Below are 21,781 nucleotides of genomic sequence, written 5' to 3' on the forward strand. Positions count from 1 at the left end.
GGGACGGAGGGAGGAAAACCCATCCCGAGAAGAGCCTGGGTGGAGCTGCCGCGATGCGTAGGGGGGAGGGGTTCGAGAATGAGCAGTCGAGCGCGGCTGCTCCGTTTACGCGCTCACCCTCCCTCTTCCAAATGAAAACCGAAAACTCCTCAACTCCCTGAGGCTCCGCCTTCTGCGGAGGGGGGGAACGCGGTGACGTCAGCGCGCACAGCCGTGCCCTCCTCCCGCCCTTGCTGCCCAGCCGAGGAGACCCCGCAGCGAGCTGCCAACGCCCGGCGGAGGAGAGCGAGCTCCGTGAGGTAAGGGTGCAGGCTTGAGGCGAAGGCGACCCGGCCTAGCCCGGTTGGGGCCCGCGGTCCGCAAGCCGGGTCGGCTGGGTGGCCTGTTAGCGGTGGGGCGTCTCGGGTCTCCCGTTGTCTCGTTTCTTCCGCTCGCCTCGTTCTCGGGGTGGGGGAGGAGGAGGAAGAGGGAAAAAACGGTTTCTTGAGGGAGGTGGTGGGGGAGGGGCGACCGGAAGTGCTGTGAGGAGGAGGAAGAAGGGAGGAGGAAGGGAGGGGGGCTGAAATGGGAGGGGGGCGCCATATGAGGGGGTGTTTCACGCTTCAGGGCGGATACTGGGCGGCATGTCCGTGCCAGCCCAGCCAGCTTCCTCCCATCTCTTTTGCTGGCCTATCACCCCCCGGGTCTTGCTTCCTCTCGCCGCCCCCCCATTTCTTTCCCTCCCCCCATTTTAACCCGTTTCTTTCCCCCATTTTTTTCGCCCCCCCATTTTAGCCCATTTCTTTCCCTCCCCCCATTTTAACCCGTTTCTTCCCCCCCATTTTAACTCCTTTGGTATTTCACTCCCCCATTTTAACCCATTTATTTCACTCCCCCATTTCGGCCCCTCCCTCTTTTTTAACCCATTTCTTTCTCTTCCTCGAGTTCTCTCTCTGTCGCCTACACACACTCTTTGCATACCTGATAACGTCCCCCCCCCGAAAAAAAACTCTCCCCACCTTGATGTTGACTGGGTCCTGAGGCTCCAGTGGTGCCTTACACCAGTTTCTGCTGAGAGGGAGAGAATTCTTCCCAAAGGGCTTATGGATGGGACCTTGGCAGGGGTGGGGGGCAAGTTCTTGCTACTTTAAGGCTTGCCCTGTAGGGAGCAGACAGAAGTGAGAGGGGAGGGGAATGGAAAAGGGGGGCTTCTGTGAATGTGTTACTCTCCCCCTCTGGTCCTTCCCCCCCGGGGGGGTTACAAAAGAGGAGCTGACAGGTCTCTGCTCCCCAAAGGGCTTGCAGAGAGTGAGGGGGCAGGCCTCTGCCTCTTGACAGGCCTGGGATGTAGGAAATATATGGGTGGTGGGCAAGCAAAAAGGGCACTTCTGTGGAACATGTCCTTACCCTCCCCTCCCACCCAGGAGCTTACAGAGGGCAGGAGGGTAAGTCACTGCCCCTGGGGGTCTTACAGTGGAGGAGGAGTGGGCAGATGCCTGCTTCCATCACTTTTGCAGTGTAGGGAACAAGCCGGAGGGGGACAAGGGGATTTTGGTGGGATGTGTCCACGATCTCCCCACTCCCCAGAGCTTATAGGGGGTTGGAAGATGAGTCCTTGCCCTGAGGGGTTTGCAGTGTAGCTAACAGGCAGGAGAGTTTGTGGGCTTCCCGTTGGAGCTTCCAGAGGGCAAGAGGGTTTTTTTTTCTGTATTGTAAGAGGTTTGCAGTATGGAAAACAGGCCCAAGGGCAGGTTAGAGTAGCAGGGGACAGGTTGACAGGTTGGCCAGTCACTGCCTCTCAGCCTAAGAGGGAGGCAATGGCAAACCCCCTCTGAATACTGCTTACCATGAAATCCCTATTCGTAGGGTAGCCATAAGTTGGAATCGACTTGAAGGCAGTCTATTTAAATAATAAATAAATAAATATTTCCATTTTGGGATCAAGAATAAGTGGAAAGCTTGCAATCTGGAAAACAGAAAGGAGACAGACAACATGTAGAGGGAAATGGAGGATGGGGGAAACATGCAGTTATTTCGTACTCAGTCTTGGCTACAACAGGGGATAAAGGTAACAATACTGACCTCTTAACTAGGATTGCAGTAAGTTTGGGTGTGAAGTGCTGTGAACTCTAAATGCTGTGGGTTGCATGCAGTCTAGAGCAGTTGCATTTAAATTCATGGGGCAAGATAGTCATGATGTGACTTAAGTTTTGTTGATTTCGTTGTGAACTAAGTGCAGCTAACTTAGTCTGGGCCCAACCCAATGTTACTTATTTCTCTTGTCTACAGTATGAAAATCATAATACTGGACTACCTTATGTGATACCCCCTGACTTGAGATTCCCCCATGCCTCCAAAGCTAGTGGATCAGCAGAGAGGCTTAGCCACCAATCAGGAAGTATTTCTATAATCTCCCCTATCAAATCTTGTCTCTGTTGCCAGGATCTCCTTAGGTGGCCTTAGATGAAGCTGCTCGAACCTAAGACCTCCCCCATCGGTGATATTTGGGAAGGGATGTTAATACCGCTGGCATAATTGATAGGGTTGTTACCAGGATTGCCACAAGTTAATGCATGTGGAGTACCTTGAACATCATCTCCCCTCCCAAATCTGCAGTATGGAAATTATAATACCAGTGGCTAAGAGACGAGTTTTGATTTAGGACATCCCTGATTCGGATTGTGCACCACTGCCATGAACTTGCTAGGTGGCACATAGACAAGCCTCCCTTCCTGCCTCACCCACTCAGTCAGAAATATTATTGCTATCCACGCATACTTTTTTTTTAATGAAGAAATGGGGGAGACCGGTTACTGCCCTTGAGGGCTCAACAAATATAGAAAGAGACACAAGGAAGATAATGGAGAAAGGGTGGGATGGATATGTGGTTATCTTAGTTACACCTTGGTACAACAGAATGTTAGAATTAGGGTAGTACTGACCTGTTGCTAGGGTTGCAACAAGTTAATACAAGTGAAGTGTGCTGAAGGCATTGCTAGATATAATCGTATCTGCAATATGGGAGCTGTAATTCTGTTCTATCTTAAGGATTTGTGTAGTGCAGTAGCTACATGACTGAGCTTCAAAACAGATCTTGCCTAGTTTGAACTTACCTCTTTCTCCCCCCACATTCATAGTATGGGAATGATGGTGATAATGACCCACTTATTGGTGAGGTAATGTGAAATGCATTAAAATACTATAAATTTGTGCTACAGTACCAGTAAAATTTCACTAATCAACGCCAGCAATCTACACATATTATATAAATACTTATTAGATTGTTAGTGTAGTGGTATCGTATCTTAGCCTTGCATTTTTAGCAGCTCACCTGGTCACCTTGGGCAGTAAGGAATTCCATGCAGGGGGATGAATAGATGGGCAGATGAGGGATGGATAGCTCTGCAACTCTTCTGCCAGCCAACTTTGTGTTCATGTTGGCCATGGAGAAAGGGGAAGCCTCCTTGTCTGGCCAGCAGAGAAACTAAGCAAGCGGGTGAAGAAGCAATAGGGTCATTCTCTGCCAGCCCATGTGGTAGAAGGCAGTCGTTTTAATAGCCTGCTTTGAGGGGCTCTTGGAAACACAGGCCACTAGCCCATCTAGTACACAAATTCTAAAAAGGTTAGTAACTTTTGGGGCTTATTTACAAGGCTGGTGTATCATGACAATAATAAGAGGGGGGATTGAGGTACATCATGTGTCCCTTGAACCTATAACTTTATTGTGCCAATACCTGGTGTTACACTTTTTAAAAAGTGAAGCATCTTAAAACATATCCCATGGGACAGAATTTATTACTTACACAGAATAACTTACATATGGAGCTGTCTTGTACTCCACTGTTATGTGTACAGCTGGTGTTGCAGAGTGGCAAAGAGATCAGTTGAGAAAACCCTGGTTCACTTTTAAACTCTGCGCAAGGGAGCCTTAGGAAGGCTACTCTCTCCCAGCCTCAGTCTCCTCTCTCTTTCCTCCCTACCCCTGCAACAACAGGATAATAATGAATTGCTTTAGAGCAGGCATAGGGAACCTTTGGCCCTCCAGATGTTGCTTACCTGTAACTCTCATCAGCCTCAACAAGCATGGCCCATGGTCCTAGAGGGCCCTGGAACATGGGAAGGTGTTTGGTGTGTATGCTCAGCATGCTTAGTGATGGTGTTGTCAAAAGAGATTTTGATGTTATTGACCCTGTTTTGCTGTTCAGTGACCGCAAACAATAAAGATGAAGACCCTGTCTTGAATGTTGGCAGGCTCTCAAGAAGAGGTTGAAGGGATGGGTGTGTCTGAGCATGTCCAGAGTACACACTTTTCTGCCATCTTGGCCATCTACATATCTGTGTATGTCATTACCAGAAATAATTGCGCCTTCTGCTAAAATACACAGCATTTTGCACAACTAATCTGAGGCCTTGTAAACGCAGGGTTTTTTGTTTCATTGCAAAGTGGAATAGTAATTTCTCCTGATCAGCTAATACTTTGTGATAGTGCGTGGAGGAACAGCATATTGGCTTATAGCAACATAGGAAGGTGCTTTATCCCGAATCAGACCATTGGGCCATCTAGCTCATTACTGCCTACACAAGGCAAGGAGTCTTTCCCAGCCCTATTTGGAGATGGTGGGGATTCAATATGGGGCTTTCTGTATGAAAAGCAGATGCTCTACCACTCAGCTTCGGCCTTTATTACCAGTCTTATCCCTGCATGTTAAGGAATTACTGGTCCCCTGACCACTTTCTCTGGAAACATACGTCAGTGGTACTATTTGGGTATTGAGATGGGCAGCAGCATGCCTCCTGTTAACAAATATTGTACTGGAAGAAGGACACCTCCACAAAAGTGTTGTGCTAGAAACACAGGGCTTTGTTCAAGCCTTTATGCGTGCAATGAGATGTATGCGTATGATGAGCAGTTCTTTATGCCTAGCCTGGGCACAAAAAGGCCATCCGTATAAGCCATTGTGTTTATTTAATTTTGCAATGTAAGCTCTTTGCGTACATCTTTTAGGTTGTTTTTCTGATTGCTTCTGATACTGGGCATGTTCTTATGCTAAGCATTAGATATTGATATATATTGTGTAGCATCTAACATAGATTGAATGATGTAATATCACTTTCTGATGGAAAGGCTTCCTGGGAAGCATCCTTCATGGTAGGAACAATTGGTGATATGGTACTACTGCAAGATACAGCATATTTAAAACCTGCCTTTCTATAGGGGCTCTGTCTTGTGTAGCCTTCCTTGGCTAGGAATTTATGCACTTAATCTGACCTTCGCTGCCTGTTAGCCATAAATCAAATTCCCTAATGTATGTGTCTAGGGAAGTTAACCTAGGTATTTCTTGTGCATTTATGCAGACAGATGCTAGATGGTGTTAGATAAATGTCAGCCGTGTTCACCCAGAATAATTCCATTGATTGCCATAGGGTATTTGGAGGACTTTTGTATATGTTACTGGCACCTAGGCATGGTGTGAACAAATCTCAGCTTACTCCTTGAGTACTGTCTGTTTACAATAACATTGGTTTAGATGGCTGAATTTCTTTAAAGATGGGATAAGTAGATACTGTTTTAACTATTATGATTCTTCCATGTAAACTACATCTCTGAGAAAACAGTTGTTACTTGTTTGTGTAGCTAAGCAGCCAGCAAGCTGTCCTTCTCTGCTTGTTGATCTAACAGTTTCCTCTTCTTCTAGCTTGTTATCTTCATTGCATAAACTCTAGATTAGTGTTTCCAAACTTTTCTCTCTCTCCTCACAGACAACTTGAGAATTGCTTGGGATCTTGGCAGATCAGTTAATGATTTTTATGTCTGTTGTAGCAGTTGTCATGTGCTGTGCTAGATGCTGTATGATTTTAATTGTATTTTATTGCTGCTTTTATTTCTGATACTGTATTTTGCTTGAGTACAATTAGCATTCTATGGCATTCCAACTGTAATACAGTAAGATACAATGTAGGAAGTCAAAGGAACAATAAAATACAATTAAATATCAATGTGAATAATGTGTACATGCTGTGGGCCACCTGAATAAAGCTCACGGAACATAGTTTGGGAACCCTTGCTCTAGATTCCTAATTGGGGCGGGGTGTGTGTCACTGATAGGAATCCTTTGCTGTGCAATTTATGCAATTTTTTGGAGCACCCAACTTTTTTTGGCCATAGGCACATTTGGAAATCGAAGGACCCCGAAATACCAGTTTCAGAGAAGAACATGGGCAGTGCTCAGACCCTTCCCACAATAGGCAAAACATGTAACACCCTGTAAAAACCAGTTTTAAAAAAAGAATCTGACCACACTCTCAAGTACAGATAACACTCCCAAAGATTTTTAAAAAAAACTTTTTTTTAAAAAACAAAACAAAAAACCATAAAATAGGAATGGTCAGATGCCAGGTGCTGCATTGGAGACTTTAGTTTAAAGTAAACCTTATCAATTATATCTTTTTAAAAAGTCATATAGCCTTATCATATTCTTGATAATTTTTAATTCATAATTATATGAATTAAATATTCTTCAAGCAATGCATTCAGTTGCATGCCTAAAACATGCTGTGTCTTGTTTGAGGTATTGATTTTGATGGGACCTAGATTAATGTAACACTGTTGAGGATTGTAATCTTTGGCTTAGTGAGATTTACTCCCAAATTTACCTGTGTTTATATTGGACTGTTAGTATCCAGTAATGTAGTGGCAAATTCAAATGTGCAGGGTTATAGTCATGATAGTCACGATAGTCACAGCAACACACTCTCTCCTTTTTTGACACTTATGGATAGTCACAGCCACACGCTCTCTGCCTTTTTTTCTTTTGCTGCTGGATTGAGAATGAAATCCTTGTTAATGCCTTCCCTCACAACAGCAGGTGTCCCTAGGAGCCAATCAGTATGAAAGGGGAGAATGTTAGCTACTGAAAAGAGTCTTCTCAGTGGCTGACACCTTTCACTTAGATTGGCTCCAATCAGCAGGAAAGGAGAAGTAAGTAAGTTAGAAAACTCTTCTCAGTGGCTAGCATATTTCCCTTTCATGCTGAATGTTTCGTAGGCCACTGGAGATAGAGGGACCCTGCTGGGACCCTGCTCCCAAAAAGGCAAAGGGTCTAAGACCCCCTGAGACCCTGGATGACTACACCCTGTTAGTAACATATATGCCTACTTTATAGGTCTTGGCTGTACGTTATAATTACCGTTTTAAACCAGTGGTTCTCAAACTTGTGTGTCCGCAGGTGGATCCTGATATGTTCCAGGATAGGTCATATGAGGAGCTATTTTCATGGCTTTTTCCCCTAGACTGACTGCTCATTGTTAGTATCGTGTGGCTCACTTAAGAGACAGGCTTGCTTGCCATCTCCTCCTCTGTCATGCTTTAATTCGATTCTCAAATATATAACCATTGTAACATGAAAAATGTAAAAATTGTTCAGTGTTAGCTTCTGATGTAATAGTCCTATGCTTTTTTGTTGTAAAGGGGGAAAGTAGAGCTTCAGAGCTGGGAATATTTGACAAGTGAGGCCTGAAAGGCTGAGTAGGCTTACAGGTGGGGTTTGCTTCAAACGTTTGAACCCAGTGCTTTCTTTTTTCTGTCTCTCTGTGTTAAGAAGAAGTTAGTATACTGAGTTTTTAAAAAGTGCAGCTGATTTATGTGTGTGGAATTCAGGTAGCTTCTTGGGGCATGGTGAGTGTATTAGTTTTCAAGGCACCAGTAACCTCTTGTGATCGATAATCCAGGGGTCTGTTAGCTCTGTGCTTGCTAGGAACATCTGTAAAGTAAAGCATCTGCTCAGTGCTCTCCCTGGTTTCCTCCATTTGTATTCTCTTTGGAATATGTAATCTGAACAGGATGGTGATATGTGTGGAAATTGATTTTCCATCTCACTTTAGAATTATGAAAGCAAGTATCAGGATGAATATTTTTTTAAAAAACATCAGGACTGTATTTTTATTTTCTTAAAAAATAAAGTTCCTCCCAGAATTATGAGGTTTAATTAAAACGTTTGAAATTAATCTATATCTGTTGTTAATCTCCAAAACTTTATCCATGACCCTCTGTCTAACACATTTAATCATGTTTTTCTGTGTAATGAATGGGGGAAATTTGCCTTTTGAAATCAAAGCATTATAAATAGGGCACAGTGTGTGTCACATGTGTATTGTGAGCTTGACCCTGGGATCTGGGGGCAGTGGCACTTCATCACTCGTGTTTGGATCCCATTTCTGGTTCCCAAAAATCATCCACCGAGCTTACCTTGGTGAGCTCAAATTCTTGTTTGAAGACCTTTTAACTATCTGAGTTGCGCAAGTATGCTTACTCTTAGGTTATATATGTGACTGTACCAATCCTTATCTCTGGAATGTTCTGGAAATGTAGTTCTGCAGCAAACGGTCTTCCTTCGTGCTTTTACAAGTATGCAAAAGAGACAAACTGAAGTCCTCTAATTCAAAGTTATCCTTCTCTCTAAGTAGGATGTTGCGGCTGTCAGGGTCAACAAAATTTGGCTCATTTTGTAAGCCAGCTAAAATTTGTTCTTGTCATGATCCCTTGCCCTCGGAAGGGGCAGAGTCTTCTAACATTATGCTGAGCTCGAGATCTCTCACAACTGTGAGATGAGCCTCATCCTCCTCCACAACTGAGGAAAGGAATAGAGTTTTGTCCCCGTTCCACTAAGTTTCAGAAAGCAGGAAGAAGTCTTGCGTCTCAGAGGCTCAGTGCAGCATCAGTGAGAGGTCCTGGCATTTTCCAGTGGTTCTGAAGTCAGCTGGTGAGACCCTTCACGTTGCTCCAGGCATAAACTCTCCTTGATCTTGTACTCTCACCAGAGGAAAAGAAATATTTGCCACTGATGGGCTGGTGAGGGCAGTTGTGGATGTGGGCTGCATTAGTAAAGATTCTCACTTACTCTCCTAGGTAGTATAAAGGTTGTGCAAAGGTGTACATGTGTTTGACCAGTTATGGCAGGCTGTTAGTATATACTTTGGTTTAGGAAATAATCTGCATTACAAAATGGGAAGCTTTATCTAAATTAGTCTTGGTTGCATAATTACTTGAACCACCCTGGAAATCATCGTTGAATGTTCATTTAAGTTTGCTCTGTGGGATAGTATAGGTAAAGTTGGAAGGACTATCTAGCTTTCCTTGGTTCCTGCTGTGGTGAAGTCTTAGAATGGGCAATACTCCTGTTTCCCAATTTTTGTAGAAACGCTTCATGAACTAGGTGAAATGTGACACTTGTGAGGGAAGGAAAGTCAGGAAAGCTCTGCTGAAATTGCATCACACAGTGAGATGGGGCTTATGCTCAAAGTAGGTGGGGCTGCCTCAGAAAGCCCAGTGTAGTGAGGCTCCAGTTGTGTTGCCATAGTGGTGTACCAGTACTCTACTGAGTGAGGTATACCTTGATGAGAGGGTGTTAACAAGTGTTTTCAAGGCTTTCCAAAAACTGCCTGTTAACAGCTCATACGCAAGCTGGGTGTGTGCCATCTCACCTTATCATCCAGTCTTCCACAATACTTTTCCAGTCTTACTTCCTTGCTGGTGTGTCTCTGCAAAAGACATAGAAAAGGACACTTAGAAAAGGAGCAAAGCAAACTGCGTTGACTCAAAGGAGAACACACCCTGCAGTAGGAGGGAGTTGTGACCTCATCAATCTGTGCATATCTATGCTGATAAAAGTAAGAACAATGCATTTAGATTAAGGAAATGACTAGCTGTAATAAACTCAGGGTTTCTTAAGGAAAGTGGGTGAGGAGGGGACAGATGCATATATTTAACTTGCTGAAACGGTTCATCTTCAGAAAAGAGCACGAACCTTTCACGATGGAAATAGCCAAAGCAGCTGCATCTGGTTGGTCTCTTCTTTCATTAACTGAAAATTGATTTCGAACACTGAAGGATGGAAATTGATGTTGGGCTGAATCATATATTGGAGGGTTACTTTAAATGTAATAGGTCTCTTAATAGGCAAAAGGGGTGGTGGAAAAGGCAATTTCTCTCCTATGTTGCAGATATTGGTCATATTTTAAAAAGTGTAGTTAATTTGTGCCATCAATTGTTTGGTGTTTTTTTTTTGCTTGGCTGGAATGTTATTGTTACTTCTGGGTGTCTGCTTGTAAAACAGGAAGGAAAGGGGTTGTGGTTAGAAGCCAGACTCCAGTTGTGGTGCAGGATATGTAGGCTGAAGGTTCCAAACTCAAGACGTTTAAGGCTTTTTATTAACTTTGCATGTCTGATTAGATAAAAAATGATGTCTGTAGAGCTAGATGTATATTACATCACTGCTTGATAGACAAAACCATATGATATGGAGATACATCATGCAAAAATGCTAATTTCCTCCTCCTTGTTCCTAAATCTCATTTCAAATCAAAGACACATTTCTGTTAGTACCTTTTTAGCAATGCTTCCTTCACCAAGAAAGCCCCTTGAGCTCACAAGAAAGCTTCCTGAGCCACCAAGTGATGAGGAAACAAAACTAGAGTCTGACTGGAACTGGCTATAAGCAGTTGGGGTTCGTTGGCAGATGTTGAGGAGGAAAAATGGTTCCTTTTGAAAATCTCTTGTCTCTGACATTTTGTTTCAACAATTTAGCTGTTCCAATTGCCATGGGACATAAAAAAGACTTTTTTATTTCAACAAGCCTTTGGAACTGAAAGCTGTTAAGGACAGGTCTTGAAGGGTGCTGCATTATTGTTGCCTAATTGTATTATTTTAAACTGAGTTTGAATTATTTTAACTGTATGTATGAATGGTTTTAATACTGTAAATTGTTTAATTTGATTTTAATCTAGACTTTTGTATGTTTTTAATTATATGTGTGCTTTTATCTGGAAGCCGCCGTGAGTTCCAGTTTTGGAAAAAGGGCGGGGTAAAAATAATGATAATAAATAAATAAATAAATTTAGCCAAAGTTGTTGGTGGGCTTGTACAGAAGCTGCAATAGTGATGAAAAAATGTTTCCCACTGTTATATATGAACGAGACTTGCCTTTTTCTTTCTTTCTAGATTAATCTGGGACCTAATAAACTAGCAAGCTTCAGCTATGCAGACAATTAAGTGTGTCGTTGTGGGAGATGGTGCAGTTGGTAAAACGTGTCTTCTAATTTCTTACACAACAAATAAATTCCCCTCTGAGTATGTACCAACGGTGAGTAAAGGACAACATTTTTCCTATTCTTCTTTTCTTTTCTGTGCAACATGGAGAAGAGAGAATAATAACCCTGTCAATTAGAGCATATACTGGTACATGGATAGTTCCCGATTTTTGTGCATTTCCTTTTAGTTTTCTTGGGATAACATGATGTTGGCTTAGCACTGTTTTCTGTGTGTTTTCGTATCTATATTGACTGTTTGGGGGAGTCAGTATTCCTCCTAGCTTGTAGAATTGGGAATTTGCAGGTTCGTTTTTGAGGTCATTGGTTCTTATTCCATATGGATGATCAGATGAGTCTCCAGTTTGCCCTGCCCACTTTCCATTCACTCACTATGCAGATACTCACAGACTATGATCCCTCTTTCAAACAGATTTTTTTGCAGTAGAAAAAACAAAACTAGTGATTGACTCCAACCTAACAGATCAAATATTGACTATCATTAGATATTGATACTGAGTTTTACATTTTTTCTGATAAAAAATTATCAGCTTGAATGTTTTTAGTTAAGGCGTCTTGTTGGAAAGGATCATGTTCTGTGAATGTGTGCATGTTCACACCTGTAGTGCAGTAGATCAAGCATTCAGCTTTGACCACTCTGATTGACCATAATCTGAGACATGAACCCATTTGAGTAAAGATCATTTTAGTTTCTTTTGCCTATGCAGTGCAAGTGTATTTCATTGGTTGGCAAACATGTCATCTGAATTAAGGTGTGAACATTAAAATGCCATCAAGAGCTCGAATCTTTATTAAGTTCCTGTCTGGAAAAGTTCCTGTCTTTAAAATGGCAACTCTGTTTAACTTTAAAAAGAATAGAAACTATTTTGTTTGTTTTAACTACTTGTTGCAGTTAGTTTTTAAATTTGATCTTCAATAGACTAGAGACATTTTTATTCTTTATGCTTCATGTGAGTGCCAACTGCCAATTTTGAAGAAGATAGTTTGCTTTTTCATAAGTTTGATGTCATTGGCTGGTGTGCTGACTTTAATATTATTGCGTCCAGCAGTGATGGATGGACTCTGCCTTCTGATTAGGTCATGAACACAGGTTCACACTTGTTTAGACTATTGATTTACCTGACTGTGTGGCTCATGTTTGGAATGTGATGTTGTGACTCTGAGGTTTGTTTCTTGTCTCTCATTCCCCAGGTATTTGATAACTATGCTGTAACAGTGATGATTGGTGGAGAGCCATATACCTTAGGCCTATTTGATACAGCAGGTAAGTTCTCTTTTGAAGGCCAACCTTGGGGGAAGAAGGTGACTTGGCTTTCTAGATGCTTTCCTAAACTCTTTGATTTTTTTGAATAAAATTCCAGCTCTCAAGTACACACAAACATAGCAGAATATGACTTCATTGTTTGTCCATAGTAGTATTTCCCAATTGAAGCTCACCACCTCCTGGTCATTGTCCAGCTATCCTGCATTCTTTGCCTTTCCTCAGGCAATCTTTGAGCTCAGACCATTTTGCGAGGGTGTGAAAGGTGTTTACGTTACGAGAGAGAAACTCTTTATTTTCCTAGTAGAATGGGTAGAGCCCACTTGGGAAGCACCTGCATTGGGAGAATGGAGAAGAGAGGGGGTGAGGGTGGAGCAGAACAGTGAAGGAAAAGAAGTACAGTCTGTATAATGGGAAGAGTAGAAAAGAGGATGCAGTATAGTTTGTGTGGATGGGGGAAGCCTTATTGTACTGGGGGCATATGTCGTATATAAAATGGCATAGTTCACACTTTGTGGATATTTTATGCATTATGTTGCTATTATGTTGGAGTATTAAGTGTGCATGTTTCTGATTTCAGCCCAGGAACACCATATTGGTAGCACTCTTTTCCCTTTCTTGCATTTAGGCAAGATGGAAGTAGCTGTTTATGCTGTCTCTGTGATGCTCCGCAGTATTTCTAGGTTGGGAGATGAAGCACAGGGTGACCAGGGCTGCCAGTCCTTGCTTTTAAAACACCTGACATGGGCACCTGGGGATAGATATAGTAGTGTACATGAATAAGCTGCTGTGGCAGATCAGCAAGACGGACAGTTCTAGTGACGTTGTGGTTTGTCACATTCTGCTCAACAGGGAGCAATGGCAACTTCTCAGAGGGTGATTGGCAATTTACATGGCAGCATTGCCTTGTAGTAATAAATAAATAATAAATTGTTTGGGATCAGAGAAGTTCCTAATCTCTAGTAGTATTTTTCCCCCTGTAATGATGTCCGTTAGTGCAGCATAGTGTTGGAAGAGAGCTTTGCACATACCATGGACTGTGAAAAAGACAAATACTTGGGTGTTAGAACAAATTAAACCAGAACTATCACTAGAAGCTAAAATGATGAAACTGAAGTTATCATACTTTGGACATGTAATGAGAAGGCATGACTCACTAGAAAAGGCAATAATGCTGGGAAAACAGAAGGGAGTAGAAAAAGAGGAAGGCCAAACAAGAGATGGATTGATTCCATAAAGGAAGCCACAGACCTGAACTTACAAGATCTGAACAGGGTGGTTCACGACAGATGCTATTGGAGGTCGCTGATTCATAGGGTTTCCATAAGTTGTGATCGACTTGAAGGCACATAACAACAACGTGCAGCATAGGTGTTAGAAGTTTATGTATACTTATAGCTGCATAGTTATCTGGAAAGATGGTCCATTTATACGCTCCCCCTAAGCTCAGGCTTCTGATGTCATTTTTTTTTATAGGACAGGAAGATTATGACAGATTACGGCCCCTCAGCTATCCACAGACAGATGTGTTTCTGGTCTGTTTCTCAGTGGTCTCACCATCTTCATTTGAAAATGTGAAAGAAAAGGTGAGTTTGTCCTGACCCCAAATCCAATTTCTGTAAGGCTTTGTAAAACATGTCCTGCGCTGTTTGATCTCCTGAACTTTGCATAGTGACCATTACATTCTGTCTTCTCTTCAGTGGGTACCTGAAATCACTCACCATTGTCCAAAGACTCCTTTTTTGCTTGTTGGGACCCAAATTGATCTCAGAGATGACCCCTCAACAATTGAGAAACTTGCCAAGAATAAGCAGAAGCCTATCACTCCTGAGACTGCCGAAAAGCTGGCACGGGACTTGAAGGCTGTCAAATACGTGGAATGCTCTGCACTGACACAGGTAAGGCTTCTCATTTATTGTGGTCTGGACTGCTATTTTTTCCTTAGCAGCAGAGGCGAATAGCCAGTCATGCTATTTGGAAGGTGAGTTCTTTCTCTAGGGTTCATTCTGATTACATGTGAAGAATTTAAATACTGTTGATGTGAAGGTACTAGAACTGCTGTCAAGTGTTCTGCACTTATTCTGTACCTTTCAGATGTTTATCATTAACAATACAGCACAAGCATGTATCTTGGCAGGACAGTTAATACTGTTGTGAAAAAAAGGCTAAATTATCATTCTGATTAGAAATTCGATAGTAAATAAAGCTGTGTATCTTAACGTTACAGGGTGCTGGTATTCCATAGGGGTCCTAGGTGGTAGTGTCAGCAATTCTGATGCCAGAACACTAGCTAAAACAAGTGGATGGGCACATTTGGCAACCCATGTTAAGTCCCACATAGCACATGCAGATTGGAGGTGTTTCTCACCTGCCTTTGATGCACAGCAAGCCTGCATTCATAAACTTAAACTGGCATGTAAGATGGTGTACTTGATCACTTGATTACTCCCTTATAGGGCATGTGTTTTGGTGAAATATTAGTGATAGTATGGAACTGGAATGGTAGTTATAGTGGAACAATTGATGGTCCATATAAAGAGTAATAAGGCTGAACTTGCACAAGCAAATGAGTAGCTTAAGGGTTTGAATAAACCTTTTTCTGCCTGTTGTAGGCATTGCACCCAAACTATGAAACATTTTCAGAAAATTGGCTTTCAGGGATTTGTGACTAGCCGTGCCTGACTTACTTTCATAAACACATATCATTTTTAAAGTTTTAGCGACAGCAAAAGAAAAGAAAGCAGACAGAAATGATATACCTATATGAAATGTGGCTGAGATCGAAAAACGTGTGCCTTGGGTAGCGTTTTATTTGGACATAGAATTCTAACATCACCAAGTATAGGGCTGGATGGATTTCTGATTATAATTCTGTGAACAGCATTAAGGTTTGACATGACTTTTCACCATCACTTGGTGGTGATTTGTACAGGATAGTTTTGAACTGTGGCCACCAGGTGCTCTCATTCATTGCTGGATCAGACACTTCTTTGTGAGGGTCATGGCTTGAAGTTTTGTTGTACCACCATTCACAGATGCTGACTAGAAATTCTAACCAGCTTTTTGTGCACAATTCTTCAAGTAGGGCAGCCTTCGCTGTCCTGGCGCCCCCTAGATATTTTGGACTACGAGTCCCATCAGCCTCAGCCAGCATGGCTCTGCTGCAGCGGGTGACGGGACTTGTAGTCCAAGTCATCTGGAGGGCACCAGGTTGGTGAAGACTGAACTATGGAATCCTTTACTTGTACCTGGGATGGTTTTGAGAGGGATGCTGGCATTTTAGAGTGAAAAATGGAGGTCGAGATTAAGTTCAGGAATCTGTACATACATATTTAACATTCCAGTCTTATTTTTCAAAAAGAATTTGAGATGAAACTATTCATTGTTCTCTTATGAACGGCTGACACACTTTTATTTTGCAGCAATCATTGTGGCTTCTGACGTTACTATTTACTATAGCCTGGAGTTGGCTGTACAGTAGGGCCCTGCTTCTCGGTGCCCCACTTTTCAGTGTTCCGCTAATACGGCGCCAGCAGAGCGATCAGCTGGAGGGGGGGCTGCAGCTTCCCACACTCCAGCTGATTGCGCCGAGGAGGGAAGATCAGCTGTAGTGCGCTACAGCTGATTTTCTCCTCTTCTGGCTCGATCAGACTCCTGCTCGAGTTGATCGTGCCCGAGGAGGGGAATGTAATGTTAAAATAAGTATTGATGCTTTAAGAGTTCTAAACTTTTTTGAGGGGGAAAGTCTCTATAGAGAAAATGGTGAATAAAAATAACTTTTTTTGTAAAATGGTTTTTTTTTACCTGCTTTAAAACAGATCTAAAACAAATTAGATCTAAAGTAGAGTCTGTGTTTACAGCCCTTTCACACTCATGACCCAGGATCATGTAAACTGTTTTTCTTTGTAAAGAACAAATCAAGGGAGGAACAGTGCTTTCTGGTGTAATAGATCATTTACATTATAAATCTGATACTTCTCTCATGGGACTGGCCAATGATTATAGATGCAGGAATTGGGATCTAGTCCCTGGTTGCAGGAGATCCATTATCTGACTCTCCTGAGGATGTTCAGCTGCACCTACCTTCCTGGATGATCTTGTAGGCCTATTTCATGACCTCTAATCACTTAATATCCACAGTTTGCAAGGTTCTAAAGTTATAAACATTTGACTTCATGTGCTCAGCAGTGTTAAATTTACTTCCATTTTATGCAAAGCAGTACTGGTTTTGTATTGAACAATTGATGCTTTATACCAAATAAAAATCACTAAATAATGATTTAGTAAAATACAATATAATTTCAGTTACAGAGCAACATGTTTGGGTGTCTTTAGCAAGAAACTGTTTAGGAGCTCTCTGAATAATATATGAGAAACTTGAGTCACTGATTTCAATTGGCCTTTTCTCTTTGTGGTTTAAATTGCTTTGACTTCAGATAATTCACTTTGTAAAAGGGAGAAAAAATGTTAGAAGTTTCAAATACCCATTGTCCTGGGAAATTTGCTGTTTTTCTTGGCCTAGTTATGAATCATTAGACTGGTTATGACATATATCTAGTCCATTGCTTGGTAACTTAAAACTTTATGTGAAAGTTTTCCATGAAACCAGTGTTCAAAGCAAGATGATTATCTAAAGTAGACCAATAAATGAAGAATGCCTCTGTTTGGGGTTGGGGTGTGCTTTGTGCAAGTAAGATGCATATTTGCAGGACCTGTTTTCTTCCAGTCTCTCTGACCTATTGGCTGTTGCATATAGCACAGTAGATTTAGGTGAGTCCAGTGTCTTCAGTTTCAGTTGCAAATATTTATCTGTCAATTTGTGACAGTGGCAAATCTGTTACAGAGTTGCTGTTTCTTTTCTTAGAAGGGCTTCTGTTGCTCCAGATCAGTGCTTTGTGCATTGAAGTGACTGTTGTAGACAGAACTATTTTGTTTGCCTGGTGTCCAGAACACATAGTTGTCTAGAGCTCCCATTTCTGATTGTCTGATCTGGCTTCAGTGACTCCAGCGGCCATAATTGCTGTAGCTGGCAAACTGTGAGGAGGGGTGGGTGGGGAGGGGAAGTGTCCTGCCCATAAGTAGCAAAGTGAAACTGGAAAGCAGCGAATGAATTGCTGGGCTGGGCTGCCCTGTGACAGCTCTAGCCTCACCCAGTCTTTCCTGTGACATCAACAAGTTGTGAAATAACCAGATCTTACATCAGGCCACAGATCTTGCCTGTGGTCCTCTTCCGTCCGTGCTTCACTGAGCAGGGCTTGCTGCTTAAATTAACTACAGAAGCAGATGGCCACACAGTGGCAGTGCCATCAGAACGTGAAATGGGTGGGACTGCAACTGCGCCAACAGGCTGTCTCTATAGGTAAGCAACTGCCATGTGATTTGCTTGGTAACGGTGTCAGTGTCAGGAGTATGCTCTCCTCAGTGTATTGTGTTTCATTTGGAGTGGGACATGCAGTTCTGAGGCTTTTACTAACACCGGTGAGGAACCTTTGCCTCTCTAGATACCGCTGAACGACAACTCCCATCATCCCTGGCCTTGGCCATGCTTGCTGGGGTGGATGAGAGTTGTAGTTCAGCAATATCTGGAGGGGCAAAGGTTCCTCACACCTGCATTAACACAGTAGAGGAACTCCTTCCCAGCTCTTTCTTCTAACTTAGGAGGTTCCTTGTGGGAAGACGTGGTATAATACTTCACTCGTCCGGGGGTGAAGACTTCTATTCAGGTAGCATTCTTGCTAACCCTCTGCTGTGCTTGTCTTGATTCCTCTTTCCCTTAAAGATCTACTTTTTAACAAAGTAAATCTGCTTTGCTGACCATCTTTATCCCGAGTGCTCTTTGTATCTGCTTGTGTGAGTGTGTGTGTCTGCTTCTCTCTCTCTAATCCTCTAACCTGGCTACTATTTTTTCTCTCCTCCCCTCTGTCTTATAGAGAGGTCTGAAGAATGTGTTTGATGAGGCTATCCTAGCTGCCCTGGAGCCTCCGGAAACTCAACCCAAACGGAAATGCTGTATATTCTAAAAGAGTTTCCTCTTTTCCCTTTCTTGTTGCTGCTTCCTCTGTCCTGCTGCTGTAGAAAGTTGGTTGAAAAACAAATAAAACCATCCTGATTGAAAGAAGCTGTGTCTTTACTTAATGTCTTAGAGCAAACTCTGTATTAGCGTTTGGATAGGAAACTGCTTATACAATTAATTATGGCTATGGAACATGAACTGGACTCGCTTAAACCTGGATCTTTTATAGCTTTATGGGTTAGGTTGCTAAGAGACTGAGGGTCTCATTTCAAAATTTAAACTGGAGAGGAATAAGTGAAAACCTGGTTAAGATTTTTTTTATATCCAAATGAGAAGTGATGTGCAATTCATTTTTCTCTCTCTTGTGGCTCTGTTAACTGTATTTGCATGATGATTGTATCTGACATGGTGACCTGCAAGCGATGCTGAAATGGTGAAGGATTCTCTGATTTTACTGTGTGCAGTGGGGCTTGCTGTTGCTTTGGCTGTTTGTGCTGTAGTGGAGTATTCGTTGATCCTCTGGGTGGGAGGGGAGGGAAGTTCAGTGTACCTGCTACTGCTTGACAGACTTCTAACTTCTGTTTTCGGTGACATATTAGCACTCATTTTTATTCATTCTCAAAGCTTGCAACTGTGTAATGTAAAGCTTTCTTTAAAACAAAGTCACATCTTTTTGACTTCTGTTGTCTGAAGGAAGGAAAAGACATACCATTGTAGTACTTTACAATTCAAAATTAAAATTAGTTGTTTGTATAAATGTCTGATGAAGCATTATTCCTGTCTGCATTCATTTGCTTCAGTTTAACATTTATACGCTATGATACCTATCTGTTCATTTTCTCATTTTTGGATTCTACTGTCATTTCCTGCTTCTGAGTCTACTTCTGCTGCTTCAGTAACGTATGGTACGTGACAGGATCTTGACTGATTTGTGCCAAAGAGTTCTCCATTCTTGCTTGCTTGCTAATCTAAAGTGGGTGTCACTTGCCCCTTTTCCTTGAATCATTACTTCTTTTTCAACATGGGATAATGCATTGCCATTAGCATGAGAGGTGATACACTACACCCACATGCACACACATCCATGGGAACTGCTTTAGAACGTGCACTCTATTTCTTGAAATATCTAAGCTTGCGGAAAGTGTTCTCGCGCTATTTTATGGCTTTAAATGTCAGGTACTCTCCTTTTTTTAGGTTCTTTAAAAAGCGATTAAATATGCAAATGTGGTTTAGACAATTAGAACATCTCAGATACCCGGAAAGGAATATTGCTTCGCTGCAGGATCTTCATCTCTTCTCAATATTTAATTTTGTCTTTGTGGGCTTTTTAAAACACAATTTGCTTTTAATAACCCAGAAAATGAGACAGCCCCTTTCTCTTTGCCCCTTTTCAGAAAGGCCTAAAGAATGTATTTGACGAGGCGATATTGGCTGCCCTGGAGCCTCCGGAGCCGAAGAAGAGCCGCAGATGTGTGCTGCTATGAACGTCCCTTCACGGCCCCTTCTGCAAAGCTGGTGTTGATGTCATACTAAAAGCAATGTTGAAATCAAACTCAAGATTCAGATTTTTCCCATTTGTCTTTGCAATAATGACAGATGCCGTGTGCCCTCCTCCCATATGCTCCCTGTGTGAGATGCAAATGTTAGTGCTCTTCTCCAGTGCCCTTCAGTTAGATTAATTTTTTAAAAAAAGAAAAAGTGATGTATTTCAACAAACACTGATCAGTACTAGGGTTTCTGTTTACTGTTTAATTTTTTGTTTTTAAAATTCAGGCATGCTTGTGGTGATTTTTCTCTGTAACAGACTAACTTTCAGGCTCTGGCCGTTAAGCCTTTCCCCATCAGGCTAGGCTGGCGCTACTTGGATTCTCTGGTTTTCTGTGGCCAGCTTGCAGTCTGGGGGGTGAGCAGGCTTCAGTCCTTGGAACAGATTCTGGAAACGAGAATGTCCCCAAACTGGTGCTCCTTTGAAGAGGGTGCAGTGCATCCTTCTAATCTGCATCTCCTCTGAAGTTGCCTTGGATCTGTTTCCCTTTCTTTCCTCCATGCAGGCCAGAAATTCCTATCTTGACCTTTAAAACATGAAATATGTAAACATGCCCTTTGTTTATATATTCAGCCAAAAGCTCTTTTTGTTGTGACACACACACACCTACATGAACCCCACCTAACTTTGCCAATTACTATTTTTTTTTGTAGCTTTCAAAACTTGACATCATTAGACATTAATTGAAAGGGGAGAACTGTATCTTCTTCAAGTCAGCTCAGTCCATTGGATTTCCTTAACAGCCAGACCCTCTCTTGGCCAGGAGAAACTTCTGATCAGCCACACGAGTGAGATATTGAAACTCACCCACGTGGCCTTTGCCTGCTGTAATGGAGGGTTGAAGGTAACCAGCTGACTATGCCTCAAAACGGTTCAGTGTTCTCTTTGAAGAGAGGGAAGGAGACATGCCTCATTAGGAGAAAATGTGGAGGGGAAAGATGTTCAGCATGGTACCTTGGGGACCAGTAGAGGAATTACCTTTAAAAGTGCATTGTGTGTCAGCAGCTGTGACCTCCCCAGGTGGTTGCTTTAGTGTAACAGATCATATGAGGGTCTTTGACTCCAGTGTTAATAAGAATCTTACCAGAACTATACTCTGGATTAATACTTCTCAATTTCCCCAGACTCTAATTCTTGTAGTCTCATTAGTGTTGAACTGATGCTTTTTTCCATGTTTAAGTTCTTTGTATATGCATTTTTCAGATGTATTAAACATAAAGTATCTTCACAAGCTGGGCTGAGAATACTTTTATTTTCCCTGATTTGTCTAAGGGTTGAATCCAGCTAAGTTTTACTCAAGTAGGCCCACTGAAGTTAATGGACCTAAGTTAGTGCTGATTGGAGACTTCTTGGGCAGTTACATGCTCAAAGGGTAGTTTCCTGACAATTTCTAATTGCTACCAAGACAGTAAAGAGCGAGCCTCTTTTTGCCTTGTAGGGAGGATTTCGGAGGGGTTTTTTTAACTTTGTACATTTTGGGATCCTTCAGCTTAGAAGAAAATGTCCCTTGATTTAGTTTGTGCTTGTGGTTTACATTTCGTATTCCGAATGTGATGTTTTTCCTCAAAAGAGAAGTCTGTTCTCTGGTTGTAAAATAACATCAAACAAATAAACCTTTTGGGATGTCTATGAATAACCTCTTGCACTCTGGGCTTCTAGCTATTAAATCACTTCTCAAAGCCTAGTTAAAGTAAAACATCTTCAAGAAATTCCTAGAGTAATAGAATCCCAAGGATGAGTTACGTATAGAATGTGAGAGTAGTCTTCTGGCTCCAACTATATTTTTTGTGGATTTATTTTTAAAAATGACCAGTTATTATGATGCCTTTGTCTTACGCCAGTGTTCTTTGCAAGTTGCCCAAGGCCTGGCATATACCAA

General features: G+C 42.1%; 1 protein-coding gene across 2 annotated transcripts; it reads left to right on the forward strand.

The window, feature by feature from the left end:
* Positions 1–142: 142 nt before the first annotated feature.
* On the forward strand, positions 143–21,133 carry CDC42 (cell division cycle 42). 2 transcript variants are annotated; one of them, XM_061601823.1, is made up of 6 exons: positions 143–299; positions 10,976–11,117; positions 12,274–12,346; positions 13,820–13,929; positions 14,044–14,241; positions 18,274–18,378. In XM_061601823.1, exons 2-6 carry the CDS (start codon positions 11,013–11,015, stop codon positions 18,361–18,363), a joined length of 576 nt encoding a protein of 191 aa, XP_061457807.1. In that variant the 5' UTR covers positions 143–299; positions 10,976–11,012; the 3' UTR covers positions 18,364–18,378. The 2 variants fall into 2 exon arrangements, with proteins under 2 accessions (XP_061457807.1, XP_061457806.1); XM_061601822.1 differs by lacking the exon at positions 18,274–18,378 and adding an exon at positions 19,751–21,133 and having other exon boundaries at positions 154–299.
* Positions 21,134–21,781: the final 648 nt, after the last annotated feature.

This window comes from Rhineura floridana, chromosome 18 (genome assembly GCF_030035675.1).
Source record: "Rhineura floridana isolate rRhiFlo1 chromosome 18, rRhiFlo1.hap2, whole genome shotgun sequence".
In the NCBI taxonomy this organism is placed as follows: domain Eukaryota; kingdom Metazoa; phylum Chordata; class Lepidosauria; order Squamata; family Rhineuridae; genus Rhineura; species Rhineura floridana.